A 16,659-nucleotide genomic window follows, 5' to 3' on the forward strand; every position below is an offset into this window, starting at 1 on the left:
ACATGGGCAGGAGTCGATTGACCAATGCAGTTTTTACTCAAAAGCTTGGTGTGGTTGTGGCAGAAAGTTAGCCGGAGGAGTTTTTCTCCCAGATTCCTTAATGTATGGTAATTCTCTTGTTAGCTGGACCTAGTATTTATAAAGCCTATCTTTTTCTGGCTTCCGGCTGAGTTGCTGCGTCGCATTTAGGATTAGTTCATTCCATTTCCAGCTGCATTTTCCTTTCTCTTTGGTGCTTCTGAGAATTGGGTTTCGCCTCAAAGATTGTATAGAGAATTGCGTCTTTAACTTGAATGACAAGTAACAAATATTTCACTCTGTACAACTCTTCAGGGCTTGAAAATCAAGTTGATTATTGTTTAGTGAAGCTTTCGATCTGCTTAATTAAAGCTTGTGGTCAGCTTGTGCTGTATGGTTAGCCGAAATCTAACAGGGAAGTCCCCTCCGCCATGGCCAAGCTTTAAATGCTTCTTGTAAGTTGTAACACTAGAACGGCTTTGTATGTGCCTAATTTAACGTTGAATTCCTCTGATAGTTTTACCTAGTTTGATGACGGTGAAATCACCAACCGTCAGAATTACTAGATCGGAGAATACTGCTTCTAAAAAACTTGAGTTTTGAACTTTTGAGAAACAAATAAGCAAGCAAAATAGTCAAGTACACACACATAAGTACAGACACACATTGTGACTGATAAGGAAGTACTTTGATGTACTAAAAGGTTGATTAAAATGGAGTAATATTACAATAAATCAACATGAGAATTTACATCGGCCGGAACAAAATACAAGCAACTCAAAAACAACAAAAGATTAGACAATATAAAACAAAGACAGAAAATAAGAGGCCGCTGCATTGAAGACAGCAGCCCTGTTCTATTCGAAAGAAACATTTGGAACATGAGAAATCGTTGGCCAATCTTCTCCTGTGTTGCTCTGGCATTTCCTCTCGAGACCAGGACAATTTACGATCTCAAATTTTGTTACGGCAGTGAGGCGACGCATCTCCTCTGGCAAAGATAACAGTTTGGGACATGATATGAGGCCAACCTTCTAAGCGATGTGAAACTCGTCAACCACCCAGGTAATGCCTCCAAATTCTCACAATTAACTATAAACAAGACTTGTAGGGTGTTTGTGGCTCCTTGAAACCATTCAGGCAATGCCACCATTCGTGGTACTCCTATAATCCCCAATTTTTGGAGCCTTAGTGGAATTACCTGATAGTTTTCCATCACCAAATCAAGTTGTTTACAGTTGATTATCATCAAAGTGTGTAATGACGCAAGATAACTTGTATCACGCGGCAGACACGTTAGATTACGACACTCCCCAAGAAAAAGATAACGAAGTGATGTCAAGCAGCCCACTCCATTTTCTGGAAAACTTGTTTGTTTTGTGGTTAATTCAAGGTATCTAAGGCTGATCAACTTGCCCATGTCTGTAGGCAACTCTTCAAGATTCACACATCTACCGAGAATCAGACTTTGCAAGCTCTGCAACTTACAAATTGAATTGGGTAGTTCGGTGATTCTTCCATTTCCAGTCAAGTCCAGGCTTCTCAAGTGCCTCAAAGAACCAATGGAACTCGGCAACAATTTCCAAAATGCATTGACTAATCTCAGCGATCGCAGATATTTGAATCTTGAAATGCAAGTGCAGAGGAAGGATTCATCAATATTTATACAACTATCTACTGCTATAGTCCGCACTTTATTCAACTTTTGCAAGGTTGTTGAAACATTTTGGCCAATTTCCAAAATTGTTAGATGTCTAACATTTTCAGAGACCGCTTTGGTCCATGCAGAGTTTACCATAAAACTCTCACCTTGTGTGACTGATTGTACAAGGTCATGGATCAGATCATGCATATCAAATTTATAGAAGAAACTGTAGACTTTAACATTTTGAAAGAAAGATCTCTCCCACAACTCTCTGAAATATAGCTCACCAACATCTTCCAACTCCATCTTCCCATGATCAGAAGACTCAAGGATTCCATGTGCCATCCAATGATTTATCAATGATGTACTGTCAAACTGAACATATTTCTTCTGAAAAATTGAACAGTAAGCAAGGCACTGCTTCAAATGAGAGGGCAATTGATTATAACTAAGTCTCAAAGCAGGTAGAATATGACCAGCTCCCTCTCGTTCTAATTCCCATATCTCAGAATCTCTAATCAATTTCCACTGATGCTCATCAGTCTTTGAGTAAAGTTGACTCCCTAAGGTTTTCACAGCTAAGGGAACCCCTCCGCACTTTCTTACAATATCTTTTCCCATTTCATAGAGGCTTGGATGTTGTCTTTCTTGTCCTTCTTCAAATGCACACTTTACAAACAAAGAGAAACAATCCTTAAAAGAGAGAACTTCTAAATTTATGTGTGTTCCAACCGTGCCCATGATTGAAGCAACTGAGATATTCCTTGTCGTCACCAAAATCTTAGATCCTATCTTGGCCCCCTCTACCAACAAATCTCTCAACTCGCTCCATTTGATACGATCTTCGTTCCACACATCATCCAAGACAAGCAGAAATTTCTTATCCTTTAAAGCGTCTCGTAGTTGCTCTTGCAACTGATCCAGTGACAACCCTTCACTGATATGTGTACCTACTGCAGAGCCAAGGATTTCTTTTGCCAATCTATGGATATCAAAGTCCACTGACACATGCTGCCACATTCTTAAGTCAAAACTCCCAGCGACTCTCAGATCATTGTACACCAACTTGGCAAGGGTGGTCTTCCCTAAACCTCCTAATCCCACTAAAGGAATAACAGATACATTCCGGCCATTATCCCCACCTTGATGATCATCGCCTTGTATCATTAGAAGATCAACAACTTTAATTTTTTCTGTTTCTCTACCAATAACCTCCGAAGCACGGACAAAGGAGTGGGTTGTATTCCTATTCTCCCTCGCATGTTCACCGAGATGAGGGTGATGATGAACAGTGCGAAGATCAGCAAAATTCTTATCATCTTTAAGCTCATGTAACCTCTCTCTTATGTCCTTAATTTCATGACCTACTCTCAAGCGGAATGCAACCGGATTAGAGCGGGAAAAGAAACGGCGTACCTTTGTAGTTGTGTGACTGCCACGAACCACTTGCCTTTGCAACGCTTCGCACTCAAACTCATCCAACAGATCCTCCGCATCAAGGAACACATCTTTAAGTTGTCGTAGCCAACTGCGTAGCTCCTTGTTATGTGCTTGCTTCTCTTCAGCATCCAAGAGCACATCTCTGATGGTGGACATGGTGCGTCCAAGCTTTTGGAGATCCGCTTTAACACTCCAAGCCAAGCAAATCTCTTCAGAAGCGATGGAGCCGAGCCTTCCAATGAGTCTGCTTGCCAACGGAAATGCAAGCTCGGCCATCTTCTTGTGCTTGATGAGGTGAGCTCAAGGTAATTGAGATTTTCTGGCCTTAACTTAGGATAACGATTCTGGTTCTCTGCTAATGGTATGATCAAACTCTTCATATGCTTTTAAAAGTCAACAATTATAACCTTAAATCAGGATAATGATTCTGGTTTTCTGCTAAAGGTATGATCAACTCTTAATGTGCTTTAAAAAGTCAAACAATTATAAAGAAAGACATATAATATGTTATCTTTCGTTTGTTAGGAAGGTTGAATATTGTTGTGTCCGATAACTAGGAAATTACCCAGCGGCAACTGGCAAGCCTATAGTGGGAGAAATTCTTAGGTCATTATTCTGAGTTTCATACCAGTAATGTTTTATCGGATCACATGGTCGTCTGGCTTAAGGCATAAATAAACCCTATCCCTACTCTCACCTACTAGTATTTGGCCTCGTCCATCGATGTGTCATATGTCATCCCAAGCGAAGAATTTCTCTTACCATGGGTGTTTGGTTTGACAATATAGTCGACTACAGAAAATTTGACAATAGAAAGAAAGGAAAATCTTGCTCTTTCTTGTTTACTTTAAGCTAATGAAATTAAAAAAATCTGTTTTATATATGAATCTCTCGAGTGCTCCGGGACTTGATGGCTTTATGATTCTTTCTATCAATCATGGAATTTTCTTATCCATGTGCTTTCCAGTTTTGGTTTTTCTTGTACTTTTGCAGACTAGGTGCATGTTCTATTACAGTCAGTTCATCTTTTAATTTTGGTAAATGGTACATCTCACAGGTTTTTCTTTTGCTCTTATAGTGGCAAGGAGACCCTCTTTGCCCCCTTATTTTCTATCAAACAGAAGAAGCTATGAGCAAGGATTTATCTTTGCTTTTCTCTAGTAGTCATATTAGTACTATTTCAACTCTACAGGGTTGTTGCTCTCCTACTTATGTGTTATATGCTGATGATATTTTTATTTTTTGTCGTCGGAATGTCCAATCCCTTCGTGCTCTTCGAAATTTCTTGGATGAGTATGGTTGTGCATCAGGATAGCTTATTAATGCAACTAAGAGTTTTTTATTTTTTATTTTTTTTTATCTCAATTCTCAAGACATCATGACTTTTGTTTGAGTGTTGTTCCTTTCACTTATCTTGGGATACCCATTTTCTGTGGTGAGCCAAGAAGAATTCACTTTCAAGCTCTGGTTATAAGGCTAAGGCTCGCTTGTCGGGTTGGAAAGGTAAACTTCTTTCAATGGCTGGACAACTTTAATTGGTGCAGTCTGTGTATCAAAGCTTGTTTCTCCATAGTCTCTCAATTTATCAATGGACAGCTTGCCTTTTAAAGCATCTTTCTGCTTGTACAAGGAATTTTATGTGGTCAGGGGACTTGGCTTCCTGGAAGATGGTAAATGTTGATTGAAGTATGGTGTGTGGACCTAAGCAGGAAGTGGGTTTAGCTTCTTTGAACTTTACGACTTTGCTTAATTTTGGCTGGTTTTAATCAACTAATTGATTGACTATCACTTGTAAAGTACATTCTACCATGCATATTATTCTACCATACACATTGGCTTGTAATAAAACCACCTCATTGCCAAAAACACAGGCTTAAGCGCTAGTAAGATGGAAGAACACTTTCGATTTGTTCTCACCTTCACTACTCGATTCATGGTCCCTCACCAACCTTAACAACTTCTGCAACTGGACGGCCATTATCTGCAACCAAAACACAAAAACAGCTACCCAAATAGACCTCTCCAACTTCAGCATCAATGGCACACTAACAGAATTCAACTTTGCCACATTTCTCAGTCTCACTCACTTCAACCTTAGCGGCAACATATTTGTTGGGCCTATATCCCCAGATATTGGAAACATGAAGTCACTGGTGAGCTTAGATGTCAGCACTAATTATCTGGAAGGGGAGTTGCCAGGGAATATTTCTACCCTCAAGAACCTGGAGACATTTTCTGTATTCACCAATGATTTATAGGGAAGCATTTCTAGTGCATTTGGTAAGTACAGCCCTTACTTGACATATGTTAGCTTTTCGCACAACACCTGCTCTGGAGTATTGCCACCCGAATTGTGTAGCAGATTTTCTTTTGAGAAAGTCATGGTGACGAATAACAACTTCACAGGGCCATTGCATTGAGAATTGTTCAACGTTACTAGCAGTGGAGCTTGATGGGAACCAGTTAACCAGAACATTTGTCACATCCCGGCCCGGGCAGGACCACTTCCCGAGCCCGACTCCACTACCGTAGCACGATATTGTCCGTTTTGGGCTTACCATTCCTTCACGGTTTTGTTTTTGAGAACTCACAAGCAACTTCTCAGTGGATCACCCATCATGGGATTGCTCTAGCCCCATTCTCGCTTAACTTCAGAGTTCTTACGGAACCCGAAGTCAGTGAGCTCCCAAAAGGCCTCGTGCTAGGTAGGGATGAGAATATACATATAAGGATCACTCCCCTGGGCAATGTGGGATGTCACAATCCACCCCCCTTAGGGGCCCGACGTCCTCGTCGGCACACACGCGGCCAGGGTCAGACTCTGATACCAAATTGTCACATCCCGGTCCAGGCGGGACCACTTCCCAAGCTCGACTCCACTACTGTAGCATGATATTGTCCGCTTTGGGCTTACCATTCCCTCACGGTTTTGTTTTTGGGAACTCACGAGCAACTTCTCTGTGGATCACCCATCATGGGATTGCTCTAGCCCCCTTCTCGCTTAATTTCGGAGTTCCTACGAAATCAGAAGCCAGTGAGCTCCCAAAAGGCCTCGTGCTAGGTAGGGATGGGAATATACATATAAGGATCACTCCCCTGGACAATGATGTGGGATGTCACAACATTACCAGTGCATTCGGTACTCATCCTAATCCTCAAATCATTTCTCTTGCAGACAACCAATGTATGGGTCTACTATCACCACAGTGGGAAGAATGCAAAGAAATCACCACTACGTGTGTGAGTAGAAAGAAAATTTCTGGTTGAATTCACCTGAGTTTCGGCAGTTGACAAATTTGGAGTATCTAAGCCTAGACTCCAATAAATATTGTGGGGAATTTCCCAGTGCAATCGGAAATCTGAGTTATATACTGAACCTCAGTGCGAGCAGGAACAACTTCACAGGATCAATCCCTCAGAGTCTAGGTAACTTGACATGGCTTGAGCTTCTCGATTTGTCTGATAACCACCTAACAGAAGTGATCCCACAAGTCTAGGAAGCTTGTTCCTCAAGCTAACGATTTGACTGGATTATTACTCGTTGAGCTTGCCGTGGGCAATTTAATGGGGTTGACCTACTTAGGTAATTGTCACTACTTGGATCTCAGCAGCAATTCACTCTCCGGAGCAATACCTTCAATCTTGGAAAAACTCACACAGTTAAATGTTTTCAATGTCTCACACAACCTCTCCCATTGGAAATCCCACCTCCATTTTCCTAACTTCTTAGTCTCAAGTGCTGTGATTTTTCGTATAACAACTTGACAGGGCCAATTCCAACTTGTGGCATTTTGCAAAACGCACCAGCTAATGCTTTTGTCGGAAACTATGGCTTGTGGAGAGAGGCAGAGGGACTGACTGCATGCAACTCCTCCGGCAGAGATTCCAAAAGTAACAACAAATATTCCAAACGTATGTTACAACTGTCATTGCTTTCTTACTTATGTTTCGCAGGAGATCCAAGCTACTCCCTCAGCTAACCAGAACATCTCAGAACTTGAGAGTTTTGAGTCAATAATATAGCAAGAGGAACTGCAATCCGGCCAAGTTGTTGTCATTAAGAGGCTTAACATGTCAGATTCTAATGACATTCCAGCCATCAACCTCCAAAGTTTTCAGAATGAAATCCGAACACTAACAAACTTCCGACACTGGAGCATCACTAGGCTAAGCTCCATTGCCCATGCAAGGGTCCCTTGCCCCTAAATGTCGCACATAATGGCTTGTGGAGACACTTGAGCCTTGTAAGGTTACAAGCATAATTTTGCATTAGGTTGGTTGCCCCACTAGAGCTAACCTGCAAAATTGGACCACGCGAACCCATACAACTTACGACTGTCTCACAACCCACATTAGACCTCCACTCCAGGGAATTGGGGGATCTCCCATTTCTTCCTTTTTTTTCTCCCTTTTTTTTTTTTTTTAATTTCAAGAAAATAAATTGAATATTTGGGAGTTTTTCTGCAAATGAGAGGTCATTTGGTAGGTCAATTCACAACTGAAAATTGCAGTAACGGCCATCGTGACATATTCTGGGTATCTTTGAATTTTGATTTTATGCTTGTTAGATTGAAGCTGGTTGATTGTTACATATACAAATTCTTTAGTTGTATTTGATGCCATATAGAAGAGTCATCAAACGAGTACAATTATATGTCTGTATCTCTCTTATCACACGACTTGATTTGAGAATAAAACTTGATTACTAACAATTATCGAATAAGTGATTGAAGTTAGGCAAAATTATGTATTGCCAATCATATATGTGTGACTAAATTGTGTACTGCCGATTGACGCCATCATTTTAGAAATATTTTGTTCACTACTCTCATTAGATGAATTTGATTTAATATTTTTACGCAGATATCAAAAATCTCTACTACGAACAACTGTAACAGTTGGAGAAAGACACGAGTCACAGGTGAATACCTGTTTGTCAACATATCTCATCGAACAACTTAAGAAAAGCACATCTAAACAAAAAACTTGACTAATTACAGTATTACAAGAGATGTAGACACAAAGTCTACACACGGTGACCGTGCAGAATCCCTCATTTAACAGCTAACCAATTTGACCGGTTCATATAACAAAACAAAAACAAAAATTGACCAATTCTTCCCCACCTTTTTTACCAATCGACCGACTTTTGGAGAAGTTTTTGCAGTGGACCTAGAGACCCTCTCAAAGTCCAGTCTCATTACTATTTGGCGTGCCTTCCTACTTTCAATATGTATGGTGCTATCCACACTCATTTTTACTACACACACCTCTCGATTTCCGGCATCAGATTGAATGAATTCAAGATCAACGAACAAAAATTAACACAAATGTGTAGAACATAAGGAGTGATTCTTAGAGAAGTTTTGATAGTGATCAAAAATCAATCGCGCCAGAGCTCTTAACTCAACAAATCCTAGGAGTTTAATTGAGTTATGGAAAATAATAGGTACAAACTACATTAGAGACCAATGTTTATGGCATCCGTACTAATGGTTTCTTAGTTCAATGTCTAAATTGCCGCACAAAATCATAAATCAGCTCTCGTTGCCCACAGGGGATCATTGTAATCGTTCAACTGCGCCGGAGTCCCAAGTCATTTCTATTCTAAACAAAGAATGGGAACGAAATAATTCAATTTATGGATGATCCCCACATTCATATATCATCACTTTTCTTTTAGATAAAAACTGAAAGAGATGAAAAAGAAAGTACGAATAAGAAATCAAAGTTGGCGTCCTTCAGGGTTGAAATCTTTATCTCAGTGAGTAATCCCGGACAGACCATCTAGAAATGAGTCCATGGTATGAATGTCTAGTCCTCTAGTCCGTCCAGGAGCCCCTCCTTTGAGGGATGATGCATCCAGCACGATCCTGCTCATCAGACCGTGTAGACATGTAAACAAGCAGAATATCTTATGCTATATATGACTAAACAAGCAATGAAAAAGAAACTTACATGTTCGCTGATGCTTTTTCTAGTTCTGGAGTTCTGGAGTTTATGATGATTTTGTTATCAATCTTGGTCAACGAATGGTCCATTGGCAGATCAACCACTTTAGTTGCTGAAGTGGAAGTATTAACTCATTAAATTTCGATTTAATATATTATAAAATTAGTGAGAACCAAGTTCATTTGAACCGCTTCTTACATGATTTAGGAGCTGCAGTGACAGTTCCATCTAGCCCCAAGAGTTCCTACACAAACAGGTGAATATGGTATCTGTAATAAGTACATGTAACCAGCTGACAGGTAATTTGTAAATATATAAGCTCACAAGAAGCATCGGTGCAATCCAGTGAGTGGGAACTACCTTTAGACTCTGGTAACAGTTTTCCAGGTTATCATTATACAACATATGATCAAAGATGCCTGATGATTGCCCTTGCTCAATCTCTGTCTTAGCGTTTCGAAGTCGCTTTAGGACCTGTTCCTCTGTCTCAGTCCCCTGTTTCCATATTCAACCATGCTCAGAACAGGAACATGGAAAGAGGAATTTGAGGATGAGAAATAATAAATGGCATATTAAACTACCTTGCACGAAGGCGCTTCTCAAGCTCTTCCATTGAGGGTGGACATACAAAGATGAAGATAGCTTCAAGTGAACTGGCTCTCACAGATCTTGCCCCTTGAACATCGATGTCAAGAATGCATCTCTACATTGAAAGAAAACAACATTACACACAGCAGCTCTGACACTATTATGGTGTATAGAAAATATCACATCAATTGAATATAAGTTTACTACCAAACTTGAATATGAGTTTGATGGGTCACCCTCGAATTTCCCCAATTTCGAAACCCAAGAATATTCCACCCCTCATATACAGCGGACCTTGGTCGGTAATTGTGAATTAATTCATGAGAGCTCACATTGTCCCGCAGCAATACCAGACTATTAACTAGAGAAATTCCAAAGACATTGGGACAGATCCACATGGTAAATCAAACATGATAACAAAAACTGAGCCAGACTCCAATACTCCATAATCATCATTAAAATAGAAACGAATTTTTCAAAGAACACGAAATTACAACATTTACCTTCCCATCATCTGCTACGACTTCTACTGCCTCAACACTAGTTCCATAGAGATTTCCATGCACAGAAGCAAACTCAAGGAACTTGCCATCTTCTAATTCTTTCTCCATGACACTCCTCTCAATGAAATGGTAATGGACCCCATCCTTTTCCATAGCTCTTGCAGCACGGGTTGTGTGGCTCACAGAGAATCCAAACATGGATGGATATTCTTTCATGAGCATGGATATTAGTGTCCCCTTACCTACCCCGGAAGGACCACTAATAACAACTGGCTTCTCAGCATAGGCCCTCACACCCTTACTCCACGCAACAACCTCGGTGCCCAAAATTTTCTTCTGCTGCCTAACATATTGGGTGTCCACCTAACAAAACAAAACGCTTTCAGCGATAGGGATGACCAGGTAACCATCTAAAAGTAATATGCAATAGATAGAAGCATGATAACTGAAAAAGTCCAGTTCAATTAACAGAAGCAAGGAAAGGAGTTACTTTGCTCTCCACATCAATTGAATATGAGTTTATACCAAACTTAGCAGTTTGAAACTTCTATTTTAATTTTAGTGCAGTCTCACTTTTTCTACCATTGTCTCAACTTAATCAATTCCTAAGCGAGACGAAAATTTGACATCATTTATTATGTTCCTTTATCATATCTGAATGATTCCATAGGTACCGACCTCAAGAAACCAAGCAAAATCGTCTGCGCTGGAATCATTCTTGGTAATCAATATTCGGTCTTCAGCTAAAAGCACTGCTGAATGGCCTTTAGATGGCTTGGGTTTTGTTCCCAACACAGTAGGATTTATCCTGCAAAGTTAAACCAGAAATTAGCAACAGCAAATCAAGAGAAAGTAATTCATTACCAAGAGCCATACACTTACCATTCACCACTGGATTGATCAAGAATACGAACTCCAATTGACAATGCCGATTCCTCACAGGCTCCACCAATCACATACTGTCAAAAAATGCATTGGCATTATGATTGACCTGGTGGCAAATCACTGATATTGGACGAGAAAAACATATTGATATGTTAAATATCATACTGTTCTGTTGCCGTAGGCAACGGAAGTTTCATCGCCTTTTGATTTTACATCGAAACCATTTGCAAATCCCTTCTGCAGCTCATCAACAAAGAATGCTGGTGCTTCACCCTGATGACAACAGCAACCAATATCTATCAAATCACAGCAACTCAAAGCAACTGTCTTGGTTCACATGTAGGCATCATCTCTAATTACATTCCTGATCAAAGTTCGTTTCTTTACACCGAAATTAAGCGTAAAACAAGTATGAGGCGCTTACCATGGAAAGAGCTATTCCTGCAACTCTAGATTCCCCCTGATCAGTAGAGATGGAGATAGATGAGAGTAATTCGATATTTCCTGGATCTAAATAATACATAAAAAACTGAAAACCGAATGACAACAGAAAACCGAAAAAAATGAGCTGGAACCGTGTAAACATCTCAATGAGCTACAAAGCAGAAACAAACACACAGACAAGAAAAAAAAAATCAGAGAAAATGATGCCACAAAAATACAACTGCTGATTTCTGTCAAAATTTCTTCATAAGCCACATGTATCTATCCAAAAACAAACCAAAATAAAAAACCAAATGGGCAGAGAGCAAAGATCATCAAAATGCAGAAAAGCACAAAAACCCACATCAAAAAACCTAAAACATATGGATCAAACCCCTTAGAAATCCCAAAAAAAACATTGGGTAAAAAGGAAACGGACCCAAATACCTTTCTGTGAGCAGCAATTGCTCTGTGACGAAAAGCAAGCTTAGTTCTTGGCAGGGATGGAATTTCAGAGGGGAAAACAACGATTTAAAAGGCCAGTTGGTGTGCTACTTTTTCAAGGTGAAGTTTTGGGGAGGCTTAGAAATCAAATCAACACAAACTTGGGGTGGAAAAAATCACAGGAGTGATAGAATAAGGTGCAAGAAATCTGGGCGCACATTCTCATATTTGTAGCAAGAGAAAAGGGGAATCTTTGAACTTAGTCCAAATGCTGTCGTGGAGGAAGTGGGGGAGGGGGGAGGCGGAAGAGGAGCGAGAAGAGGAGGAGAGAGAAAGAGAAAAGGGGTGAAAGCCTTGTTGTGGTCGCATTCAATTCACTACACAGAGAAGACCGGCTTTCGTTTTCTTGTAAGGTGCTTATGAAGCTTCTTCCCCTTCCCCACCACTCCGTCCTTTTTTCTCCTTTTTTTTTTTTTTTTTTATTTTTTATTTTTAATTTTAGGGCTTCTAGATTTCTTTTTGAGATCAGGACTTCTAGATTTTATATATATGGGATTATCCGTTGCGAGAACAAAGAAGGAAAACAAAACCCTATTTTCTTTAAATTAAAAGGAAGTATTTTTGCTGTTACACTATAGTGATGGTGATGTAAAACTGAAATTTTTCCCAAAAATCTTAAACCAAATCAAAAAAAATATCAATTTCATACTAAAAAATTTTCAAATCGATAATACCAAAATTTTCGAGATCTATACCAAACCGATCTCGAACCATTCGGTACAAGAATCGCGATTATGTATCCAATGATTCTGAAATCCTGAACCAAACCAAAAAAAAAAATATATATATATACACATATATATTTATTTTAGTTGCATGCATGTTAAAGGTTAAATTTAAGTAGTTTGATAGTACACTATATTAGAAATAGAAGTATAAAATTAAGTAATTTAGAACTTTGGAACATCAATTTGACTTGGTAAGAATGAATTGGTATTTCAATTGGTATGAGATTTCAAATTAGTAATAGTTAAAAAAACCTAAATTTTAATTGATATGAAATTGGGCAACAAAATTTCAAGCCAAAAGCCCATTTTAGCCCACTACGCAAAAATCTCAAATTTCTGCCCAAAATGCAAAATCAAGTCCCGATCCATTCCGAAATACCGAAAATATTTCGAGAATCTCGAAAATTGGAAATATTGTAATTTCGGTTTGGAATTATTCAGGATTCCATTTTTGGTTTGGCATACCATACTGAATCACCCTTAATGTAAACTACTTGATTCATTTTACTAGAGGTTGGTTTGGGATTGTGATACATTTAAGAAAAAACAGCTTATTAAAAAACATGAAACATTAAATGTGTTTTGTAAAACCAAAAAAAAAAAAAAAATTATTTTTTTAAAAAATGATGTCAATGAAAGTAGAAAATTATAGAAAAGCAGAAGCCGATGGTGTTCTCTTGCTGGAGAAAGGACAGAGGGCAAAGAGGGGACGCTAGCAGGAGAGAGGGGAGCCAAGGTCTTTGTTAGTCTCATGGTTTTCGGGAACTCTCGCTAAGAATCTTTAGCGACACCTTTGGTCTGGGCGAGTCCAGCTAATCTCGATAACGTTTTTCCTGCACGGTAACAAACACGGGATTGGACTAATAATTAGTCCAATCTAGCCCAGTTAGAGCTAATGAGGGCAAAGAAACGCCTCCTAAATGTGCAACCTCCTGCACCCACTACTGGACCCTCCCTACCCCACACAACCCGACCCAATCCATATCTACACCAACGCAGCCCCTCTATCTTTATACCGGCTGGTAGTCCTCTCACTCGCGTCTATCAACGTGTAGTTCATTTTCATTGCGTTGTCGAAAATGTTGTCCTAAGTGTGTAACCTCCTGCACCCACCACTGGACTCTCCCTACCCCACACAACCCGACCCAATCCATATCTACACCAACGCAGCCCCTCTACCTTTATCCCGGCTGGTAGTCCTCTCACTCGCGTCTATCAACGTGTAGTTCATTTTCATTGCGTTGTCGAAAATGTTGTCATTTGGCTTGAAACTCGTGTAGTCGAGTCTTGGGTACCAATCCGAAACTGGTATGAATTGATTAGAGATGGAGAATTGGTATGGCAGTGGAATTTGAAAATCGTAGTACAGCGACTGGGTGGCAGTGGAATCCGAAATTTGCTTTGGCTCGGTAGGTGCATGTTGGGGGTGAGTAGGCCTATATAATTAGGCGTGGTGATGGAGATATTGTGACTCGAGCACCGAGAACAGATCTTGTGCCTACTCCCCAGAAGAAACAGAAGGAGACGGAGGTTGGGATTGTAATGATTGTTAAAAAGTGCACGCAAAGATTATTCAATTGTGTAGTGTTTTTTATTTTTTTTATATTTTGATTTATGATATTTATTCATTGCCCTAATATTTCTTTCTCATGATTTTAAATTTTTTTGGGCCAAAAGCTTGCTACGTCATTTGATGGAGAACTTAATTATTAGACTAATAGAAGTATGATTTTAAGAGCAAATCGTAACTTTAGATATGAATATGATTTTAAGAGCAAATCGTAACTTTAGATATGAAAGTAACACGAAAAAACTTAAGTGTAACAAAATGTAAATTTTACGATACTTGAGTGCAGTAAAATGATTATTATCCAAAAGTATTATTATTGTATTCCATTTAGTCATACAAATTTATTGAACAAATCGACAGTGTATGTATAACATGTTTATTATGAATCATTTATCTATTTGATACGTTTAGATAACTAAATGATTTTTAAACCAAATGCTTTCTTGTAAAGACTTATCTTTAAAGGAAATTAATAAATTAAACAGTTTGATTATTAATTTTATTAAATCAAATTACAATAGGTGTAAATGAGGAAATATACGCATCTCCCAATGCAAGTATTATCCAAAAAGAAAACCCCAAAGTATCGTTGTCCTCGTACACAAAATGCGGACAAAATTAATGAGTGAATGTGAGGACAAAGCGTTGAGATGCTAATCGGTGGATGGACGCGTGCTAATAGAATAATTAAAAGATTGACGCGTGTCATGGGAAAACTATGTGACAAATTTGTTGCTTGCCAAATTGTTAAAGAAGAAAGCTAAATTTTTTTCCGAAAGAGAACTATTATTAGCATTTTAAAATTTTCGTTCTACACTTTAAAATTTTTATATTATAAAAGAAAAATATACTTATAAGAAGTGTAAAATAAGATTTTTAGAATGCCAATAACACTTCCATTTTCAAATTATTTAGATTCAGTTTAAAACTCTCTCTGCTTTCAAAGGTAAAAAAAAAAAAAAATTGCACGACTCCTGCAAACATATTTAGAGAAAGACACTTGTAGCTCAGCTTCTAGGAATTCCGTAATCATGATCGTTTATTGTACATCGTGCGGTCAGTTTTCGTAAGGTACTATTTATATTTATTTATAAATTTTAAATTTTGAAATGATTTCTGACCACACGATACATGATGAACGATTACGATCACAGAATTCCTAAGAAAATGATCATTTTCCTTTAAAATATTCACGTGTATTCAAGGAATCGTGTCTATTCTCTTTTCTTTCGACGTGGCTTGTATCAAGAGGAACTTGCTTACCAACATATGTGTTTGCATCCATTCTTGAAGGATTATTCCTTATTCTAGCTACAGAATCGAGGAAAAAAAAATTCTAAACTTGATTGTCGACATACATTAGTATCTAAGTGTTAATTGAACCAGGTTGTCAAAACTTAGATAAAAGCATACAATTTGAGGTGACAATGGCAACTAGAATACTTAAAAAGGCAACAAATTGGAAATGAAGTGTTTAGGAAATAGCTTGAACTGCAAAGCATGTGTGTTATCGGTCACTTGATGGTGCTTTCAAATGGAATATTGTAAGTTTCTAGGGTGAACTGTTAATTTAGTCCTTGAATTATCACCTGAGTGAATATTAAGTCCTTAAATTATTATTTTTCAGGAAAATCAATCATTGAATTATAAAAATTTGTCAATTACATCCCTAATATTATATTCGAATCTAATACATTCAATTTTTCGTCAATTTAAGTCACGTTACTTGCTTGTGATATACATTGAAGCGTAGATTGGTAATTTTAAATAAAGAAATATTGCATGGAGCTAACTTTGGAAGTAAATTCGACGTTAGATTCGCACCCTATATGAAATGTTAAGGGCTTATAAGTGAGAAAAGAACGGTATTACACTCTAAAGTGTGTCAAGTAACTTAAGTTGACGAAAAATTAGATAAAATAGTTTTGGATATAATAGTTAGGATGATATTAGTAATTTTAATAAATTTAAGAACTTATTTTACTAAAAAATAATTTAAAATTTTAATTTTCACTAAAGTGATAATTCATGAATTAAATCCGCACTTCAGTATCTATATTGGGAAGGATCAAATCCTTTACTAGCTATTTTACTTTGAATAGCCTAAAATGATTTCAGCTCCTTCATATGATCACCATGCACTTACTGAGAAATGAAGCAAAACCGCAAAATTATTTATTAATTGGAGCAAGTGCTAACTTTCTTAGTCAAACTTTTCCTTGTCTGTCTAAAAAATCATTTCTTCATGGAATCGTAGGGACGTGTTAAAGGGGTCAGGAATCAAACTTTCCACTTGCTCACCAACTCCCTCGAGAAAATGCGTGCACAACACGGTAGTGCGTAAACCCTCGATCACGCTAAACCCCTAATAAAAATGCTAAAAAGATTCTATCAAAAGTTAGA

General features: G+C 38.3%; 2 protein-coding genes across 3 annotated transcripts; both read right to left on the bottom strand.

The window, feature by feature from the left end:
• Positions 1-691: 691 nt before the first annotated feature.
• On the bottom strand, positions 692-4,679 carry LOC103963113 (disease resistance protein RGA2-like). Its single transcript, XM_048576375.1, has one exon. It carries the CDS (start codon positions 3,377-3,379, stop codon positions 983-985), a length of 2,397 nt encoding a protein of 798 aa, XP_048432332.1. The 5' UTR covers positions 3,380-4,679; the 3' UTR covers positions 692-982.
• Positions 4,680-8,722: 4,043 nt separating this feature from the next.
• On the bottom strand, positions 8,723-12,335 carry LOC103963074 (guanylate kinase 2). 2 transcript variants are annotated; one of them, XM_048576524.1, is made up of 11 exons: positions 11,902-12,335; positions 11,456-11,491; positions 11,197-11,304; positions 11,029-11,105; positions 10,825-10,954; positions 10,147-10,509; positions 9,637-9,758; positions 9,416-9,551; positions 9,254-9,299; positions 9,062-9,167; positions 8,723-8,976 (listed from the first exon to the last, which is right to left on the bottom strand). In XM_048576524.1, exons 2-11 carry the CDS (start codon positions 11,456-11,458, stop codon positions 8,865-8,867), a joined length of 1,203 nt encoding a protein of 400 aa, XP_048432481.1. In that variant the 5' UTR covers positions 11,459-11,491; positions 11,902-12,335; the 3' UTR covers positions 8,723-8,864. The 2 variants fall into 2 exon arrangements, with proteins under 2 accessions (XP_048432481.1, XP_048432482.1); XM_048576525.1 differs by lacking the exon at positions 11,902-12,335 and having other exon boundaries at positions 11,456-11,509.
• Between the last annotated feature and the right edge of the window lie 4,324 nt (positions 12,336-16,659).

This window comes from the organism of the source record quoted next, unplaced genomic scaffold (genome assembly GCF_019419815.1).
Source record: "Pyrus x bretschneideri cultivar Hongxiangsu unplaced genomic scaffold, Pyrus_bretschneideri_v1 Contig9, whole genome shotgun sequence".
Taxonomy (NCBI): domain Eukaryota; kingdom Viridiplantae; phylum Streptophyta; class Magnoliopsida; order Rosales; family Rosaceae; genus Pyrus; species Pyrus x bretschneideri.